At 38.3% G+C, this 22,486-nt stretch overlaps 1 protein-coding gene across 1 annotated transcript in view; it reads left to right on the top strand.

Moving 5' to 3' along the window:
• MYO3B (myosin IIIB) overlaps positions 1-22,486 on the top strand; it is a 213,236-nt gene that overhangs the window by 47,531 nt on the left and 143,219 nt on the right. Inside the window, exon 9 of the mRNA XM_075028469.1 lies at positions 5,081-5,226. Within this exon, the coding sequence (XP_074884570.1) occupies positions 5,081-5,226 (146 nt within the window). The remainder of the gene's footprint in view (positions 1-5,080; positions 5,227-22,486) is intronic.

Below are 22,486 nucleotides of genomic sequence, written 5' to 3'. Positions count from 1 at the left end.
CCTGTTTTCCTTCTTTTAAATCCACCTGTGATCTACTTACGGGCTTGCTGAAGTTCAAGGAAATCTTTGCATTGATTTTGGAACAAGTAGAATTATTTCCTTGAATATAGTCTTCTTGTCAGGGTGTGAATCATCTTGTGTATCTCTGTGGAGTTTTGTGTTTCTGTAGAAGTGATAAATCACACAGAATGCCTAATCACTGGCTTCTCTAAATTCCCTCCAGTTAGTGTGACTGATTTTTTTATGTGCCGTCTTTGCCAGACCAGTGAATTCCCCCCCACACCTCACCCTGTCCCAGTGTGACCCTCAGCACAGTTAGTGTTGACAACTACCATCACATTGTCTGTTTCTCTGTGCGGTGTTAGGTGCTTTTCATCCTATGGCGGTATGGCTGGGCATGAAATCATGATGAAATTACAACTAATACAAAAGGTGACAGCCTGTCTCCTTAGCAACTTGGGCCACAGCGTGCATGTAACCAGCCCATGCCGAAGTGAAAGTCTTGGTGCTTATTCCCATGGTGTTTACCGGCAAATCTCAAGATTAACTACATCACCCCCTGAAGCTTTGGCATGAACATAGAGTTTGCAGCAAAGCAAACTACCTCTTCTTTTTTGCTTGTACAAGCAGGGGAGGATTTTGCTGGATATAAAATAGGTACAGATGTGATGATGTCTTTGCACAAGGCAGAGAAAGGAGGTGGTATTTTCTTCAGTTTCAGATAATTTCTTCTGGGGTCTCTGTCTTCATGCCCCACTGGGAAGAGCAGGCATCAGCAGTGCTGAGAGGTGCTCTCAGCTCCAGAACTCCGGCCAAAAGGGACAGATGTTTCAAAAAAATAAGTATCTCTGAGTTCCCGATAGAGACAGGAACATAATAAAAGACAGGTCAATGGCATTTTTCCTTTTTGCTCTGTAGGGAGTTGCAATAGTTTTCAAGGCAAAACAGGACTGGAGCATTCCCAACAACTTAGCTTGTAAACTACGAGTGAGAGAACTCTTTTTTCTTCAGATTTCAAGTTAGAGTGTTGTCTGCTAGCCAACATATAAAGCAAGCTGCTGATGTGTACCCTTCATCCAGCAAAAAGCTGTAAAATTTGATTCTTGCTTCAAAAATAAAAATTAGTGGTATTTGTGTTTCTCGAAGTAGTGCATAAGTGTCGTGGTTTAACCCCAGCCAGCAACTAAGCACCACGCAGCCGCTCACTCACTCCCCCCCTTCCAGTGGGATGGGGGAGAAAATCGGGAAAAGAAGTAAAACTCCTGGGTTGAGATAAGAACGGTTTAGTAGAACAGAAAAGAAGAAACTAATAATGATAATGGTAACACTAATAAAATGACAACAGTAGTAATACAAGGATTGGAATGTACAAATGGTGCGCAGGGCAATTGCTCACCACCCGCCGACCAACACCCAGCCAGTCCCCGAGCGGCGATTCCCCTCCCCCCCCTTTCCAGTTCCTAAACTAGATGGGACGTCCCATGATATGGAATACACCGTTGGCCAGTTTGGGACAGGTGCCCTGGTTGTTTCCTGTGCCAACTTCTTGTGCCCTGGCTGGGCATGAGAAGCTGAAAAATCCTTGACTATAGTCTAAACACTACTGAGCAACAACTGAAAACATCAGTGTTATCAACATTCTTCGCATACCGAACTCAAAACATAGCACTGTACCAGCTACTAGGAAGACAGTTAACTCTATCCCAGCTGAAACCAGGACAGTAAGTTTGCAAAATTCTAATAATAAATCCCACAGAAATTGAAAACTTGTTTCAAACCAAAGTGATCATTAAATTCATATACATGCTGCGTACTCAGTGTCAGAAGAGCAGTTCATTTTGTATGTTTTCTGTGAGGCTGATCTCACTGTAGTCAGGCTAACTGTCTAAAACATACTGGGTTGCATGGTCCATTGGCTGAATTTTTGTAAACAAAGAGAATGCAGGTTAAGGGGAATATTTTTCTGAAAGAATCACTGCAGGCTCTGATATTAGAATGGAGGAGAATCTGACAGTGTTTAATTCCCCTTGGTTAGAGTGCCAGTATTTTGCCAGTATCATTTTACTGCCATGTACCATATTTACTGGAGGTATAGCTGTTACTTGTGGAGCAGAAGACATACAAAGATGTGTTATACATTCCTTTCTCTTTGTTTGGCAAGTAATACATTGTGAAGCTCAGAAAAGCTCAAAGACCTTTTTTTTTTTCTAAAACAGCAGTTGCAGTGTACTTTTTTTTTTCCCCATCCATTATGAGTGCAAAGCCCTCTGATGCTCATATTATTTTAGTGTAGCTTGTTAAACTTTGTAAGACTGAGATACATAGCAATTGTGATGTGCTTACAGAGGAAGAAGTAGTGGTGTGTTTGAACGTGGGAGACCAGCTATGTTTGTAGCACTGCTGATGAAGTCCAGTGTGCTCTTGAGCAGATCCTTCTTTTCCTTCCCTTGAAAATGAAAATATATTCCTCTGCATCATAATGTTTGAGAACAAATAGACAGGTATTTGCAAAAGACTCAGCACGCTGATGAGAACCAGGCAACTTCAGAGATAGTCACTTCCAGGAGATGGGCTCTAGCAGCTTTTTAACCAAGCAGATAAATATTTTTCATATGTTAAAAAAGGAAGAACACAGTGCGTTTAATTAGTCACATATGGATAAGCTACTTGCAACTTCCGAGTCATGGCTTTGAAAGCTGACTTGCATGTTTTTTTGGTTTTTTTTTTTTTTTTGGGGGGGGGGGGGAAGTGTCCTTGAGTATAGAGATGATTTGGGGAACTGTTTAAAGAAACAAAAATAATCAAGAAATGCAAGCTTTCCTTTCAATCTCTGAGCAAAACTGCAGTGAAGGAAACTCCAGCCAACACCAAGTATGGCCTCTTTCAAATCTATTATTTAAGTAACTCTGATTGATCTCCACACTGACTTTCTTACAGGTTTTTACATCAAATTTGATTTCTTTCCTTGTGTTTAAGTCATGGTATAAGGAAATGAAATTATCATATATTATCAATTATCTGAAATAAGGGTGGTGGTTTAAAGCGCTCTGCTTGAGCTTGAGTTGCATAGAATGTATCTACTGCACAGTAAAACTTACCTTTTTCAAGAGATAGAGGGATCTCTGGGATGAGATCAAGACTGTAATGAACTCTTTGAAGAACTAAGAAATATTTCAGAGCTTTCACTTAAGACATTCTGTTGAAGAGAAGGGAGATGGGAAAATGATCTTCATGTGACAACTTTTAAAAACACCACATTAGCTAACAAAACTCTGTCTCTTCAAGTTTGAAGAAAGAAATCCTCCCTCTTTTGCAGTGCTTACGTTCATTTTTTCCCATTCTGTTTATTTGGTAGTTGATGTGTACGGGAATGTGTATGTATGGTTGTCTCAGATGGTTTGCAGACATTTTGCTGACCACTTTATCATGTCTTACAGACCACCAGTGTTCCTCAGACAATAGTTGAGAAACACTGGTCTAATACTCTTTCAGAAGATTCTTTGACATTACAGCAATAAAGGGGAAATACCACTGTCAGTAGGATGTGAAAAGAAATTTCTTTGGCATACTAACCTGGAAAAACTGAGGAGGAAGAGAGCGTTCTCAACACTTGTCAAAACAATGATAATGATAGGAAAGGTCTTAATTTTTCTGGACTGATTTGCTCTAGAAAAAGAACCAAACTGTTAGTACATAGTAAAGGAATTAACTAATGTCCAACTTTACTGCCCCCCAAAAACTCAAATATACATTTCAGTATTATTTTAACCAGTATGTTCAACACCCCTGGTTTCTGATAAAATAAATGATGAGTGCTGTATGATGGGGTCATGAGTCCAAGAGTAAAAGATGGACAGGTCCTGCGGGCCTGTTGGATAGCATCTCTACCTGAGACAGGAGTGCCTCTTTTAGGTGCAGCTTATGGAGAAAGTAACCAAGAGGTTAAGCTGGAATCAGCAGCTTCTTCAGGAAAGGTTTTCTTACAGCAGGCTGTGAGTGGCTCTCTGCTAGCAGCTACCTCAGGTCCTGACTTGCATGTTGGCGTCTCTGCAAAGCATTGTCCTAAATTGAAGCCCTAATGTAAGAACTCAGAAGTAGTACAGAAGTAAAAAAACCAAAAAACCAAAAAACTCCTAGAACATAGACACAGCCATCCTAGGACATGCTGTCAGAAGTTCTGTTTATTTTAAGTACAAATTAGTAACAATACTTAAAACAACGAGAAAAATCATGGAAGCTGATACTAGCAATATGCGGGGATCTGATAAATTTTAAAGTAGTTGGTCTAATTGTTGAGATTTGGGAAGACAAGCTTGAGTCAGGATTCCAAATCATGACAGAATAAAAGGCAGTGAAGCCTTTGTCTCATCCCTTTGCAAAGATAAGGGCTAAATTTAAACTTTAGTTTGAATCTCACATTTAAATGCAGAATTGTTTCCAGCTTATGTGAATACTTACATTATGATTAGAATGCAAACAGTGGGTTAGCTGGAAGTGTGCATCAAGTTTGTGATGTAAAACAGTTCTGATGTCCAAGGAGAGATTCCTATTAACTTCAGTTTTTCTTAGGCGAGGTACATGGTGTGTTAATTAAGATTTTTTTTAAATTACTCAAATCTAGTAGAGACAAAGTAAAAAAAAAAAAAAAAAATTGGCAGAAATGACTGATGGAATATTCTTATCTAAAAAACAGCTGTGCAAATCAGTCTATCCTCATGAATAGTCAGAGAAGTTAATAAAAACATCAATAGGTTTCTCTGCTATTGTAGTACGTTTCTGTAAGAAGTGTTTTCAAGAACAGAATTTAGTAGAGTGATGTTCTTTGGATAGATATTTGAAGCATCCCATAGAGCTTTAAAAAAAGAGGGAGATTGTTTTTAAAGAAAATAAACCTAAGAGAAGTTCTAATTTACTATTATATTTTTGTGGGTTTTTTCCTAATTGGGATATACAGACAAACATACAGATTTAAAAGCTACATAAGATTTTAGACATGACTCAAAGTACTTTCATGTCATACTAGGATGATGTGAATTGTACATTAGGTTAAAGCATTGTTTTCTCTGCTTTTTTCTGATAGGTCATTGCTTGTGAACAACAGTATGACTACTCGTATGATGCTCGTTGTGACGTATGGTCCTTGGGAATAACAGCTATTGAACTGGGGGATGGAGACCCTCCTTTATTTGACATGCATCCAGTGAAAACCCTTTTTAAAATTCCAAGGTATGGCACTAGATGGCTGTCTTCACTCACTAGTTTGTTCAAAAGCAATCTATTCAAAGGAGAAAGAAATATTTGGTAAATATTTGTGCTTCAAATCCTAAGAATCTCTCATAGGAAAAGACATCAAAAAGCTGTAATGTTAAAGACCTTTTTTTTCAGCCTGAATTCTACAATAATTTATATTTAGAACACCTTGAAATGATAAAGACTTACATATTTATTTCATTCTTATCTTAGAATATAAAATCGTATAATATCAAGGTACCTCCCTACAAAAGTACTTTTCTTAGCTACTATTGATAAAAACATTTGTTTTGAAAGAGGAAGAAGCCACCATTTGTAACTGTTGAATAACATTTTAAAATGTTATTCCCCTAGAGTCTTAGGCTTGTTTTGCTGTGGAGAAAACCACGCAATTTTGACAATGCTATGAAGCAGTCTGGTAGTTTCAGCAAACTGTAGTCATAATTTATTTTTTCATTTACCCAAGGATGTTAAAATGTGGAGATTTGGATTGTCATACATGGATATGAAAAAGGGATAGAAATTCCCTCTATCTATAGTCATGTAAATTAGCTGTATTATTTCATGCTGTCTGTTTTTGGTTTTGTTTTGTTTTCATGTCATTGAGTCTTCCTGAATAAGTTGAGATTGACAGTGTAAAATGGAGTTTAACAACAGAACAGTTGTAATAATAGAAGAAATATAGAAAGAATTTGTCCATCATTGATTAAACTGGCATATACTTCTCTTTTCCACATTTTGCTCATAAAGAATCGCCACTGACTGATAACAGTTTAAAACCTTCAGCAATGCAAGTGTTTGACCTTTTGTTATCTGCACAGTTATCGTAAGCTTTTAAAATGTCTTCTGATTGCAATTTGCATTTCTGATTAAGTCTAATTATATGCAGATGCAGTTGTGCTGAGTTCTATGTCATATACTTATCTCCTTCTACCCAGCTCAGACATGAACTGCCACCCCTCTTTCCAAAATTATTCATACTGAAGCAGTGGTTCATCTTGTTGCCTTTGCACAAGTATAAAACAGGTCCTGGCAATTAAGGCAGCAAGGGAGACTTCAGGTTACTAAAGCAATATCTATACATTTTATCAACGCTCCAAACAGTTTAAAAGGACAGAAGCCATACCAAAAGTAACAGCAAGCAATAGGAAAATACATAGAATAGGACATGTAGAGGCTTTGATTTCTATCTGTAGTTTACCTCTTTCCCTATTTGCTGTTTCATCTCTGTATGACTTAGCAAAACAAAGGTGAAGTACCTGTCTGATGAATTAAATAACGGGTACATTTACTAAATAAAATGGTAGCAATTTTTAAGTCAAGAGATTTCCCTCTGCTTTGCATTTTATGAGCTATAACCCTGCTGCTGTTAACTGTGCGTTTATATTAGATAAAGCAGACTACGATGAGTGTTGGATGGCATAAGGGCCTGGGGTATAGGAGATAGACCTTCTCTTCTGGTACTTGTTTGAAGTCAATTCAGAGGGATACTAAATACGACGAAAAGGTGCATTCCTCTCTTATAGTAGTTTGACAGTTCAGAGGTAATCTTTAGAAGTGCAGTTCCTGATATCTGTGCTGCAATTCACACATTTTTAACAGCATTTTCAACATGAGCATTGAGGCTCTTCTCAGGTTGAAAGTGGTTCTTCCAAGCACTGGCTGTTGAGTGCTCAAGCAATGGCATACAGAAACATCACAGCTCACCTTCTGAGACTGTTCAATCCAAAATCCTCTGAGTTCAGGGATCTGGCATCTTTATACTTTCTGCTTTCATGATAATATCTGTGTCTGAAGTTATAAATGCTAATGTTAAGCCATTTGGTCATTTTTAAGTAGTTAGTATCCTTGAGTATCATCTCTGAATTTATCCAAAACAAATTTTCACCTACTATACTACTAGTAACATCTAGTAGCAAAGAAGCCTACAGGGTAGCTGTATTTTATTGGAAGAGCTCTCTCCTTTTATGTGCCACTTGCTAGCTTTATTTGGTAACCCTTAGCTGCCCTGTGAGAAGAGGAAAGGCACAGTCAATCCCTATTTCCTCTCTCCACATGACTTGGTGTCATTGTAAGATCCAATCAAAAGAAAAGGAACCCTGCTGGTTTTTTTGGTTTATTTTTTTTCTTTTTTCTTTTCTTTTTCATTACTGCTTCTCATTTTCTTGCCCAAGACTTTCTCTGCATCCATCGTGCATTTGAGCCAAAGCTCTCAGCCCTAGTTTTTGGCTCAGTGAGACTACAGTTAGACTCTGGACTCAACAAGTTTTTTAACTGAGACTAGCACTTGTCACTTCTTCAGAGACATTTGTGTGGTGCACAGGGATCTTCATGTCTTAAAATTGCTCTGCTGATACCTGCAATCAAGCAGCTTAGGTTAGGTTGGAGTGAATGAGAGGCAGCTTATTCATGCAGCTCGAATTCTTGTCTCAGCTGAGGGATGGTAACCACTAGCGCCTGCTGCCTCCTGCTTTCTGTAGGAGGCTGCCTGCCTGAGCTGTCCCTACAGCGGGCTCTGCTCCACCCATTGTTTAAATCAAGATGTCATTCTGCACATCTGGTGAGATGGAGGAAGGGCTCAGTCAGCTGACTGCCCTCAGTTCACGAATGGTGACAGCAGTGATCTCAAGTGAAGTCTCGAGCTTAGGGCCCCTGAGGGATATAGTGAGGAAGAACTTACTCGGCTAGGTTTTGCTTTCACCTGGGAAATGGCCACTAGCAGGAGGTTAGCAGTTTCCAAAATTCTCTCACAACTGTGATTTGCCATTCAAACCACATTAATAGGGAAGTACAATGGAGCTGAATACTAAGGTACACACTTCTAATTCTGGGATTCTGGAGGTAGTTTCAACATCTGGGTTGGGAAGCAATATAATCTTATATAACTCCAGCCTTGTGTATGTACCCATACTCTAATTTCTGACAGAGACATACATAATTTAATTTGTTGATAACAGCTCCTCTTTCAGCTGTGGTTTCTTGTGGTTTGATGTGAAACTGGCAAATCAGGTTTCAGATACTGTTAATTGTACTGAATGCACTAATACCAAATGACACCAAAGTGTGTTGCACAGTTATGGTGTGACTGTGGTACCCTACAGTCAAGCTCCTTTTTATCTAGAAGTGTAAAAAGCTACTGCAAATAATGAGCAATAAGTGTAGTGGGCTATTGATTTACTGCATATATCTGCTTTCTGTATGTGTTCTCCCAGGATATTTTTTGTTGATTGGGCTGATTTGACTTTAGTTTGGAGAAGAAGAGGTAAAATTGGTATTCACAATAAATGACACTTGGACATCACTCAGGCAGAGAGTTATCAGGAATTATTTCCTTGTTCCATTACATTCTTGACTACACTTAATCCATATATTTCTATTTATACTGCCTTCTGTGTGCTAGGGTTGTCTGTTTTGTGTGCTGCTGATTTCTTTACATTAGCAGAAAACTTTGCGGTAGTTTTCAAGTTTTGTTACCAAGCACTGAATAATCTGTTCTCATTAATGTAGTTTAAAATGTTAGTAATAGAAAAATTGCCAAAGCTAGGTACAGAAAACTCTGTGTGTGTTTCCACAGAATTCTTCCGTTCTCAAGTAGGGAATAAAGTAGTTAAGTTTCCATGTCAGTTTAGTCATTGGCTTTTTTCTAGAGACAGCCAGTAATTGTGCCATTAGCCTTGGGATTGAGTTTCAACTTAGTGAGCTGTGGAGCTAGGCCTTAGTCTTAAATTAATATAATTGAAATCAGTGAGTCTTTATTTTGACTTTATAGGGTTTGAATCAACCACTTAATGAATGATTTTGTACTAACAGTCACAACAGTTACATACCCCCAAGATCTTTGGAGATGTCTTCTTGTGTAGAACTCAAGTCAAGGATTAGGCTTTTACTGTTTTCATGTGCTAATTTAAGCAGGAAAATGGGAAAAGCCAAACATCCTACACTACTTGTGTTCTCTAAACAAGAAGCAAATCAGGTATTAAATTCAGACAGTACTAGTTACAAAGCCTAAATGTTCTTCCAGTAGGTGAGAAATTACGCTTCTCTATACTTTCTATACAGCAGTTATAACCATGGAAGGGAAGGTCAGAGTGACACTGCTTTAGAAAATTAAGTATTCAGCAAAGCATATTCAAAATTTCAGTCCCCAGGAAACTCTCTGGGGGAATGAAGACTTTATTCCCAAACTTAAGACTTTTCTTAAACTTACCACCTCCAGCTAACACAGGTCAACGCTTGAATTATGTAACTTGAACCAGGGATGGACTGAGCTCCAGGTTGAATGGCTTGCAGATCTGCGAAGGAGCATGTCTGTGGATACATGATAGGAACCCAAGATGTTTGGATCATATGACATTGCTGGAAGAGGAGGCTCCTTATGCCCATTTAAATCCAGATATATCTTCATAATTTTTCTTTGAAATATTTTACATTCCGCTCTTTGGACGACATTAGTGGAAAACAACATATCTCACAATGAAACATTCCAGTTGCTATGAACATTCTCTCTATCCCATCCTAGGTATATATCTCATTGGAAGACTGTTGAAATTAGGATCTTCCCAGTCATACTTCTCTGCACAGGCTAGTATTTATATAGAAGTGACAGAACTTGTAGTGATAGCCCTGTGAACTCTCAAATAAGACTGGAGGCTGGTCTGTAAGACAGAAGTTGATAATATGGAAAGTTCTGATGGCACCAAGATGTTTGATTTTTGCATTCTCCATTAGTGCTCTGAGGTTCCTAGCTCTGTATTTTTTGTAATTGTTTTTATTTTCTAGTTTTCACATCTCTGTCCTTTCAGCATTGCTGGAAAAAGATTCACATACTTTGATCAGAATCCTGTCTGCTGAAAGTGTTTTGTTTGAAGACAGTTCTTAACAGGACATTGTAGTTAACAAGGCCCCACTCATGTCTCTGTCTCTCTCTTTGTCTCCTCCATTTCCTCAACACGAGCAGTAACTGTCTTGTCTGATTACTGTGCCTTTCTAATTAAATAACATGTCTCAATCCTTTCTTATTTGCAGTTCTTTTCCCCCCATCTTGTTCAGGATAAGGATTTTATTACGAAGATTCTAGTGAAAGACCCATAAATGCTTCTGTTAGATAAGTAGCATCAGTTGAAAGACTGCAGACAGATGTGTTGCTCCCTGTCATCCATTTTTAGTGTGTTTTAAACTGTATCTACAAACTGCCTGCAGTGTGAAGTGGGTGACATACATGCACTGGTGATCTGACATTGTTGATCTTTGTCCTGAATCAGACACACTTACACTGTTTCTCAGATCTACAATTCTGTCTTGCAGCTACCAGAAGTCTCTGTTTGAATAGAACAGTAAAAAGGTTTCCTTTCATTGAGTCGAGCAACATAAAACGTGATTAGAGATTGAATTTATCTCAACAAAATAGCTGATTTCCAGAGGGGAGGTGAACCGTCAGAATTCACCGAGTGTCTCAAGTCAGGCATGAAAAATACGTGATCCCACTGTGCTGCACTCCCCTGAAAACCTGACCAGTGTTTCATAGCAGGAGATGCTGGATGCTGAGCACTTGAAAACACTGTGTTTTTTGAAGTGTGTAAGTATTAACTTGGTACTTTTGATAATATGGCCTGAGCTGTGGGCCAGATGCTTAAGCATCTTCCGGTGGTTAACCACTTCTTTTTAAGTCAGATATTTCATTAGACACTAGCCTTCTGGACCTTATATCTGTATGGTATTATGTGGATTTGGAAGAGAAAGGGATACAAGTTCATAGACTAATGCAAATTTTAAAAACCTCTTTCATTCATGAACATTTTATTATATGAATGTGTAGTGTCTTGGAAACAGTTGTGATACCACATGCATGAGACTTATTCTTAAAACTGCTAATGAGAAGGAAGCATTATCTTAGAGCAAATGTTAATGATCCATTTTGCAATGATGCACACATTCTCCCTCATCAAAATGAATTCTTGGATCTAACTCATAAATCTCCTGAAAAGGGACCTCCAGTGCCTAGAGATAGAGATAAATCATACTGCGAAGACACTGAACCATGAAATGATTCTGTTAACATGTCATCTGTCTAGAATATATTTTCAAATCTCCAACAGAAGGGTCTAAATTATGAAGGGAAGGTGGCCTAGCAAAGTTGGTAATTTGGGAGTTGATCCTTTTAACCTCATCCATCTGCTGCTGCTACTTAGGTGTGTCTGTTTTGGCAAAATATTACAAAGTAAAAGATTCTCAAATACCATTACACCTAAGCTTTTTAAAGTAAAATAGGTCCATAAATTCTTCAAATGATGTTATCTTGTGAGAAATGTTACATCATATCAGTACTATCTCTTAAGGTAGCAGTGATTTGAAATTTTGAAAAGAAAAGTAGTGGCTATGAAAAGTAGTGTGGCAAAGAGGAGATAAAGATTATATACACTGTAGTCTGGAAAGGGTGGGTATATATACTGGTGTAAAGTGAGGATTTCAGATCATGTTGCAAAGATCCTGTTTGAGGATCTGCCTCTTTACATCCCTGTTTACAGGGAGGTGGTAAATCAAGAGCAATTTTCTAGGTTACACTGTCAGCTGTCAATAACAGACACTGAACCAAATTCTCTTGTGTCTGTATCAGTCAAGTGTTGCTCTTCTAAAAGCAGTAGAAGGCACCTGTTTTAAAACTGATTGGTGATAAGAAATGGTTATTTAATTTTCTAACCTATGAAAACTGAGAATTAAATGAAATTTCATTAAAAATCATTATGCTTCATTAATTCACGTAAAATAGCCAGGAGTGGGATGGAGTTGATCTTGTAAGTATTCACTGAATGGTGTAGTTCTTCACCTGCATTGTACTGTGTTGAGACCTAAAGCTCCTGGGAGTGCTTATTAGTTTGAATTTAGTGATGTTTGACTGCTTCAGGAGCTGACCTGGCTCTAGCAGAACCAAACCTGGTGTCTCCACCTCCTACACCATCACAACTTCAGCTCCCTGGTAGTTTGAAGGTAGGCAGTATAATTATCTTTGTACTTTCTGTGCAAACATACACTTCATCTTTAATGTTGGTAATGATCTCTGAAGAAGTTCTTTAAGAGTGCTCAGTTACTGTCATTTTTAGGGTACGATCATGTCAAGAGAAAAAATAGACCTCTTTCAGTTCTATAGATAGCGTGACTGCGGGCCAGTCGTATGAGGTAGAGGAGCCAAAATATTTGCACCTTCACTGGCTTTATTGTATACAGTGTGGAGCACCTGGTGTACTACAGGTAGTTTCATCAATCTGAACAGGTAAGAATGGTTGTGGGGACATTATTTTTTGGAGGTAACATTTAAATATTAACATTTGCTAATGTAGCCTTTCATATTGCAGCTGGCTTTACCAACTTTTTTGTAATTTTGCCATCTGCATTGGTACTGACATGATACTGATATATCAGGTAGTGTACACTTTTACTGCTTGTCGTGGTTTAACCCCAGCCAGCAACTAAGCACCACGCAGCCGCTCACTCACTCCCCCCCCACCCAGTGGGATGGGGGAGAAAATCAGGAAAAGAAGTAAAACTCCTGGGTTGAGATAAGAACGGTTTAGTAGAACAGAAAAGAAGAAACTAATAATGATAATGGTAACACTAATAAAATGACAACAGTAGTAATACAAGGATTGGAATGTACAAATGGTGCGCAGGGCAATTGCTCACCACCCGCCGACCAATATCCAGCCAGTCCCCGAGCGGTGATTCCCTGCCCCCCCCCCCCTTCCCAGTTCCTAAACTAGATGGGACGTCCCATGATATGGAATACACCGTTGGCCAGTTTGGGTCAGGTGCCCTGGCTGGGCATGAGAAGCTGAAAAATCCTTGACTATAGTCTAAACACTACTGAGCAACAACTGAAAACATCAGTGTAATCAACATTCTTCTCATACTGAACTCAAAACATAGCACTGTACCAGCTACTAGGAAGACAGTTAACTCTATCCCAGCTGAAACCAGGACACTGCTGTTGCTTGGAACAGTAAAGAAATAGAAGTATGCGTTGTAGGACAGTAAAGCCTAGAGTTGATTGGTTTTGTGGGGAAAAAAAAAGCCAAAAGAATTAATGGAATTGTACTTACTTAAAATGAAGTGTTAAAGTAATTAAAGGAACATGCTTGATAAAGTCTTATGATGAATAATTTGACAGTAGGTATACAAGTTTCAGAGCACAGTATTGTTTATTTCTTAATAGGAATGTGAAATGCAGTTACAGCAATGTGACTAAACTACTTCAGAAGACCAGGTTCTGCCTATGGTTATAGGTGGGGCATCATGATATCCATAAAAGCTATGTATACTTGTCTAAGGAATAATTTGACTCTTACACATTATTTTATTGTCTGATACATTGGACTTTCATTAGTGATCATATTTTTATAGAAAATCCCAAGTACTAAAAATGTAAGGTGACACGTTACATCTAAGAGTACTGTGGAAATATCTAATGAGCAGAAGTGCAAGGTCCTCGGGATCCTCCTTGCTTGGTATATGAATAGCAAAGCAATTAAAGGATAGAGTCTTATCTGTAGGTGGAAAAGAATACAGATCAGTGAGTGAGGATTGGGAAGACCACTACTAGTTCTTCAGCAGGTTACACACTTATTATATAGTCTTGAACAAGTCAAATATGATTAGATGTTCAAAATTATTTAGGTCCCTAAGCATTTTGTTAGGTAGCTGGGGAATTTCTGAGAAGCAATTCTGTGTTTCGTTTCTGTTAAAATTCTTTTAATCTCTATTCTGTGTTTGATTTTTCCAAAGAGTTCAGAATCACTGAATGTGATTTCACAGAAAGTGAACCACTGATGTGCTTTTGAAAATGTCAGTAAGTGTGTGTGCTTGGTTGTGTCTTCTTCCACAGAATCACAGAATGGCTGAGGTTGGAAGGGACCTCTGGAGGTCACATCTTGTCCAACCCTCCTGCTCGACCTGTGTCACCTGTAGCAGGCTGCCCAGGACCATGTCCATACAGCTTTTGAGTATCTCCAAGGAAGGAGACTCCACAACCTCTCTGGGCAACCTGTGCCAGTCCTCATTCATCCTCACAGTGAAAAACTGTTCCCAGATGTTCAGGCGGACCCTCCTGTATTTCAGTGTTTGCCCATTGCTTCTTGCCCTGTCACTGGGCACCACTGAAAAGAACCTGGCTTAGCCTTCATTACACTCTCCCTTCGTATATTTATATATATTGATAATATCTGTCCCTTCATATATTTATATATATTGATAATATCTGTCCTGAGCTTTCTATTCTCTATGCTAAACAATCCCACCTGTCTCAGCCTTTCCTCATGTGAGAGATGCTCCAGTCGCTTAATCCATCTTAGTGATCCTTTGCTGGACTGTCTCCAATAGCTTTGTATCTCTCTGGTACTGGGGAGTCCAGAACTGGACACAGTACTCCAGGTGTGCCCTCACCAGTGCTGAGTAGAGGGGAAGGATCACCTTCCTCAACCTGCTGGCAACACCCCTCCTAATGCAGCCCAGGATACCATTAGCCTTCTTATACCGCAAGGGCGCATTGCTGACTCATGTTCAACTTGGTGTCCACTAGGTCCTTTTGTGTAAAGTTGCTTTCCAGCTGGTCAGCCCCCAGCATACAGTGGTGCAGGACTTTGCACTTCCCTTTGCTGAACTTCATGAGGTTCCTGTTGGCCCATTCTCCAGCCTGGCGAGGTTCCATCCCTCTGGATGGCTGCAAAACCCTCTGGTGTATCAGCCACTCCTCCCAGGTTGGAACATGAGCAAACTTGGTGAGGGTGCACTCTGCTACATCTTCCAGATCATTAATGAAGATGTTCAATGGGACTGGACCATTTTGACCCCTGGGATACACCACTGGTGATGGATGAATGTCCTGGCATTTTGTTTGCAGAATCTGTCAAAGCATGTATTAATTTGATGGGGAAAGAGTTTTGTGCTACAAGGATAAGATATTTTAATGTTGTCACTATCACATTGTCTCACAGTTTGCAACAGTGCCAAGACATGCTGGGGCAGGGGCTCTGCCCTTATAAAGATGTAAAAGTCAAATGCATCCTAGGGTTTGAATATCAGACTTAAACAGATTTGTGCCAGGGTTGAACTGAGTAATGAGTGACTGGTAGTAGTATTACTTTCATTATGTCACCTTTGTCTAAAAGGCAGAAGCTGTTTGTGTCTAAGACCATACCAAATATGTATGGATAACTAGTCTTTTAAGTCTGGCAGTAGATCTAAAAATTGAAGTGTATGCAGTTAGCAGCCATACTGTAGCAAAATAGGGTCTGTTCCCTATTACCTTATGACATTTTAATATATTTGAGAAAGTAGTAAAATATTGTAAATATTTTTATATACTACATAAGACAGTAGAGAATCAGTCCTAAAATTAAATCATCTTGGTGCAATTTCCCTCCTCTCTTTCTTTAGCTATTCAGTTACATGATAACTTATATACAACTACATAACTGTTTCTCATTGATTTTTGTCTTTCTATTCCTTTTTGTAAATTGTGCACAGATAGAATTTGATTTTGCAGATGCATTCTTTGTTCAGATGTATTCATAGCCTAATTTCAGCAAGTAATTCATGCTCTGTGACTTGTTGTTGAATAGTCTGTTGTAAGCATTTACTATTTCAGCTGCTGGGGAAGACTTTGCCTGCGTAGTATATTGCTGGTTTTTGATTTGTGAAGAGTCTCTCCTCCAACTGCCTTTCTCGTGAATACATGCAATTACAAATAGAAGGATATTGTTTTATATGTATATTCTTCGGTGCTTAATTTAAAACAGTTTCAGCAAACATTCCTGCCAGTATATTTGTTGCTAGAACATTCATGAGAATTACACATAGAAGAGCTAAAATGTGTGCAGCTGAACTGAATTCATTGGGAAACTCAAATGAATAATCATGAAAATAAACATGCTCAGCTTTCAGCCATTTTCTGAGCAAACAAAAAAGAACCACCTCTGATATTCTGATTTATTCTCTGTGCTGCACTCTAACACTCTCTGAACTCTAGGTAGAAGCTGAGATGCCTGACAGTTGTTTTTAGTGACTCCATATGCAGTTCATTTCATGCATTAAATGCACATGAACTGTTTTAGTCAACCAGTTTCTAAAGTAAATTATTACTTTTCAAAATCCATTACATAAGTAATAACAGACTGCTAAGATACAGAAAGTGCCATTTTGTTTTGCTCTAGTGGAAAATTTCATGCTGACAAGGTTAAGCCCTGCAGTCTGAGAGCAGTCAAGTGGTGAAAGGCACATCCAGCAGGAGGAGAGGTGGTAGATGGACATCTACTAACTGTTGTCTCCTTTAGAAGTGAGGATCTAAAATGTGGCTTAGTTAGATTTAGGGGATAGAGCTGAGCTACAAAGTCTTGCTTTTACCATTGTAGACTAAAAATACATTTTTTTAGTGTGTTTTCAAAACTGTTCCCTGTTTCTTGACAGAACTACAGTAGTGAACAGCATTGTCTGTAGTTGTCCTGAGGCAGTAATACTGTGATGGTAGCAGAGTAATCCTTACATATAGTAGTTACTGATTTTTAAGGAGATTCATGCTACAGTGCACCGTAAACTGGAGGTTGCAATGGATAAGATATAGCATGGCTGAATTTTTTTAGTGCAGCAAAATACTTGTGCTCTGCATTTAAAATGAGTTTGAAGACGGTGGGAAAATCAGTCAGTTATAAATAGTTAACAGCTAATTTTCCACTGTTCAGCCAAGAGGACAGCTTCCTTCCAGGTAGATAATTCACATGTAATATTGCTTTGCAGTAAGACATTTAGTGTTCAGATATTTTTATATGATTGATTAATATACTTTGTTATGGAAATAGATTCTGAGGATAAAAATAATTGAGATAATCTAGGAGTCAAATTGTTCAGTAAAGAAATAGGTAGCTACATTTTCAACGTATAAATCTACATCATTACCAGAGGTTGCTGAGAGGCTGCTGATGCCTTATTAGATAAGGTTTAGATAGATTACCTGCAGCACTAAACAATTTACTGAGAACAGAAAATGGACTTCCAATACAGTCTAGAAATGAAACATCACAATTATTTGAGGTACTCTGTAACCTTGGAAACAATTGGGAGCAGTGACATCAGCAACAATTATGTGCAATTTTTGTCTTTAGTTTATCACCAAGGTAACCAGAGCAGGTTTCCCTGCTTGAAATTTTAAGAATGTCTTGGTTCGATATTAAGTGAGCACGCATGAAGCAGACTATTTAGGATCTGTTAAAATTGCATTCTGCTTCCCTTTTAAAATGGTCCTTCAGGATTTATATTGTGTAAACTCATGAATTTGGTTGGGTTTTTTTCCTGTTCTTTTTCTTTTTCCTTTCTTTGAAACAGCTGCAGGCAAATGAAGCCTTAGTTACTGTGTTAAATTCTCTGAATACTGGAAAGAAGGAGAAATGAATTCCTTTTGCTGGCCCCAAATACCAAGTATTACAACTGCACATAGAGGCAGCAAATTGCACTATGTTGTTTTGGGGGATGGGACTCACCCACAGTTTGAGGACACATGATGTTACCATATCTGACTTCGTTGAAGGAAGCTTTGCATTAAAGTCTAGGTTCACAAGAGGCTTGCTGTCAGTGCTGCCTGAGGAGTCCAGTGGATGAGTGGTTCCCTTAGGCTTCCTGGCTATGAACCATCTTTAGTCAGCCTACCTCACCTTGTGGTTGTGCCAGTCAAGAATGGCCTAGCACGACACCCATCTTTATGCCTAATCCAGAGAGGGCGTTTTTTCCTGCATGGGTCTCGGGGAAGGTAACGTTTGAATTAAAGCCTTGTTGCATGGTGGAAAAACCTGTAGTCCCCTTCATAATTGCTCTGTGATGGGGAAGTTATGTGGAGTTGGAGCCATAAGGCTGACAAGGAGGTTGTTCAGACCACACATTCTCTCATCTATGTGTGACTCAATTTTAGAGATACTTTACTATGAAATAGTGATAATGCTTATCCATCATTCATGAGGTAAAAGGGGGGGGCTGCAAAAAAGTTGCTTTTTTGTTTAAGTCTGGAACACTATCTCAGGTTAAAGCCACATCAGTTGGCAACCTAGAAATGCATGTATAAATTTGTGTTCCTAAAACTTGCATATTTTACCTGTGTCAAACACTTCCTTTTTTTTGCATACATCTTACCCATAGGTTGCCGCACAGGCAAAATACACACTTAAGTTCTGAGAGTTATTGCGCATTCCGCTTATGATTTTGCAGGGCAGTTGGTGTGCAGGCAACTTGCCATACTTATACCTTATAGATACAAGTTAGAACTTGATGTTTGAAGGAAAATAATAAAATTATGTTCTTGTTTGGAGTGCAGTCCTGAAGAAGTGAAACTGCATTTCAAGCCATTAGCCCTGTGGGTTTCCAAAACATACGTTATAGCCTATGGTTAATGTTGGAGTTCAGTAGCCCACATCACTTATAATGAATTGAGCCAAGTAAATTAAATTAGATTTTTGCATGAAAAAAAGATAATCCCTTCACATAGTTTGGTATTGCAGAGAGAATAAGGCACCTCATACATTTCACAGTACCAGAGACTTTCATGGGATGTAATTGAAAAACAGATGCCTTTCTCAGAAATAGAATATTGATGTTCATATTTGTTAAGAAATTAGTTCACTGACTGATAGAAGCAGAAAAAGAAAGACGAACTTTTTAGATACTAGTCACATTCTAGCAAGATTGTAATTATCCTTGGGATTGTAATGAATGTGCGTTGATTATTTTATTTTTGTAATAAAAAGTCACCAAATGCCTATGTGCTTTGCCCTCTGAAGTAGTTTCCAGAAATATGCAATAACAAGTAATTACACTATTTGCAAACATATTTGGTGAAAAGGAGCTGTGCTTTGAAAAGTATTGATTTGCTTGTTACAGTTATCATTTTGATTAATGTTAAAATTCTATGCAGTATATTTAGCCATTACTCATGATTAGTGCAGTAATAATGCACTACGCATATCTATCTATTTACTGTTAACAATTAGTGTCATATTTCTTTTCTATCACAGGTGTAATCATAAGTTAGAACTCATAAAAATTTTAAAGAAATATTTATTGGAGTAGACATTGGTTATAAATCTTTATAACTGCAGTATTCAGGGAGTTAACAATTATTTCAGTGGGTTTATTTTATGATAATGAAAGGCCATTTAGATTACATTTGTATTGCATCTTCTCTCAAGGTTCCTCCAGGAGGTGGAAGTTTTTGCTACTGTTGTGAGGCCAGGAAAAACTCCCAGGCAAGACAACAAATACTGCATTCTGTGCAGAGAGACCACATTTTGCATATGAACAAACTGAAATGTAGTCAGATTAAATGACTGTGCGATACTAGGTTCACAAAGGTTGCAGTAGCGTTGTTTCAAGAAATAGCAGGCAGGGAATGAAGAAGAAGAGAAGAAGAGGAGGAATAAAGTGGTAAATAATGATGAAGGCATGCTGAATTGGTCTGTAAGTCGGTTCTGTGATAGCATCAGTATTTATATGGAGCTAAATGTGATCTTGGGCATGTAGGGAAACAAAGCAAAGGCCATGTTCAAGGGATGTGTTTCAAAGTGCTGACTTTGATGATAACTTAAGAATCCTTCTTGAAAATAGACTGAAAATGAATTCACAGTGTGAAGGCCTGAGTGGATAAAGCCCTGAGAAACCTGACCTGAACTCATAGCTGACCTTGCTTTGAACAGGAGGTTGGAGTAGAGACCTCCTGAGGTCCTTTCCAGCCTGCATTAGACTGTGCTGTGGTAAAAAGGTTCACTTCATCCATGCAGGTTTATAAAGGGGAATTCAAATAGTAAACAGGATAATTCACTTCCCCAGTCTGAATGAGACAATCGCTGGACTAATTTGTCCGGTGTTGTTAGTAACCCTTCAAAAATAGCATTGAAGGCATATAAAAGGTATAAAACTAGGTTAGAAGACTGAAAAAGAAGCTGGTAAAACTGATCAAAACCAAGTGAATTTTCCAGGAGAGGTGTAATTATTTTTAAAGAGCATTATGTTTGTTTTATTGAAAAAGAGTGTCAATATTTTTATAGTATTTCCAAAAGGAAGTTAGAGGCAACTTGAGCTTAGCCCTGATTATCTCTAGGGGTATAAGGTATTTAAGAATGGCATTTTAATCTACTTGGCAAGTGAATTATGAGATCCAGTGACTGAAAGTTGTATTTACAACAAAAAAGTTAAAAGATACATCTATGGGAACAGGGGAAGCAACTCTTGTGCTTTTGGAAAGGGAGCACTTAAGTTTTTTGCTGTGCAAACCTTGCTTCAGTAGCCTGGGGGGGCAGGGAAAAGGAACATTCCTCCTCTTGAGAGAGTTGGTATCTGTGCTTTGGCATCCAGCACCACAGTCTCTGAGAATGTTAGGAAAAAAATTATAGTAACAGCTTTCATCTTTCTACCTGGGTGACTAAAGTGATTTGACTTTATGCAGTTCAGTTTGGTTAAATTAGCTAAATTGTAACTTCTAGGTTTCTTCATTCACAGGATAGATCATTTCAGATTCCCTCTTATCAGACTGTTCACATATTAGAACAAGTGCTGGGTAAAGATGTTCTGAATTACAATAAGATAGCTGTATTGGGGCAAGTTGATGATCCATGATCTGTTGCCAGCATGCAAACGCGTCAGACTTTTACAGGCAGCATCTGCTTGAACTGTCTGGGGAAACAAAAAGAACAGAAAACATCTTACATTGGAACAAAAACAGAGATCTCACTTGATGGAAGCCTAATTTTCTTCTACGTTTAGCCATTCTACAAGTTATTTAAAATCTAGTGCTCATGTCCTGTCAACACGTATATAATCACCTCTTAGTTCCTCATAATTAATTACTGAGAGGAAATTCAGGAAAGAAGGAAGAATTGTGTTCCATATTATACCCTGTATTTTTTTTGGTGTAAATATATTTTACTTCTCAGCTAGTTTATTTTAAAGGTTTGGGTGGGGGGTTGTTTGTTTGTTAATTTCATTGTTTCTTTCATTGAATATTCACATCTTGCAGAACCTATTACGACTTTTTAAAGACTCCACAGATGCAGACAGTGCCCACCCAACTCAAACATACAGTAAACGCTCTTTGTGAGAGCTCCCTTTGAGGAAGGTTTAACTTCTTGGTCTATTCAGTTGGCAGGATCTCAGTAGACCTGTGTCAGAACTCTGCACTCCAGAAAAAGCAGGGAAGACATGACTGTATAGTTTTATTGTTGTTAGGTGCCAGAAAATTTCAGTCTTTCCGAAATGACACAAATGCTTTTTTTCCCAGATTTGTTGAGGAAATAGAGTGCTTGCTTGTTGATACCACCTGACGTTATTTGGAACATAAATAGCTAATATTTTTGAATGTTTTAAAGGTAAAACAGTGCTATGATTCAGATTCTCATTCAGTGTCTTAATACTTACTATGGAAAAAGACAGCTAAAAGACATTTGTGTATCCTCAACACTTACTGCCATTGCATTCTATACATTGTTTATGCCATGGTTCTGATTGATGCCCACAAAAGATGAAATCCTTTCCCAGTGGCAAAAATCTAATAATTTTCAGGGCATTCAAATTTCACCTGAAGTTTTGCTTTTTGCTTCAACAACTTGCTTTTCTCATAGCTGCCTCTTTAGTCTAATGTATTCCTTCTACATTACTCCACCAGCAGCAACTTTACAGTTTTTGCCCACTCCTGGATACGCAGACTATCACATGGTAGTGTGCCTTCTGTGGTAAACACAATCTGTCTTCAAAACATAGGGTTTTTTTAGAAGTCTGTATTGCATTTCAGTTTCCTAGATTATATCCTTGGTTATTGTCTTGTTTCACCTCCCCATGCCAAATGTCAATGCTGTCTTACCCACACAGAATGATTTATGTCAGCTGTTTTCTTTCTTCCATGTTTCATTACTCTCCTACTTCAAATATTTTAATTATCTCTCTGCTAACCTTCTTACTTTCTCACTTCTGTCCTCTTTGGTCTTCTCTAAGTGAATGGTGCTTATGAGATTGGGTTTGGGGTTTTTTTTTGAGAGAATACACTATTTTTGCCTTTGGGGATTTTCGTTTGCTTGTCTTCATCTTCTTTTTGCCTCTCATTTTTACTTTTTGCCTCTTGTTTTTACTTTTCCTCTTCTAACTTTTTTATTCCTTTGATATTTTTCCCAATCTTGGCAATGTCTTGTCTTTCCTTTTGCCAAGATGTTGCCTCCTACAT

This window comes from Buteo buteo, chromosome 5, assembly GCF_964188355.1.
Source record: "Buteo buteo chromosome 5, bButBut1.hap1.1, whole genome shotgun sequence".
NCBI lineage: Eukaryota > Metazoa > Chordata > Aves > Accipitriformes > Accipitridae > Buteo > Buteo buteo.
This window is presented reverse-complemented; position numbering and strand designations above follow the sequence as displayed.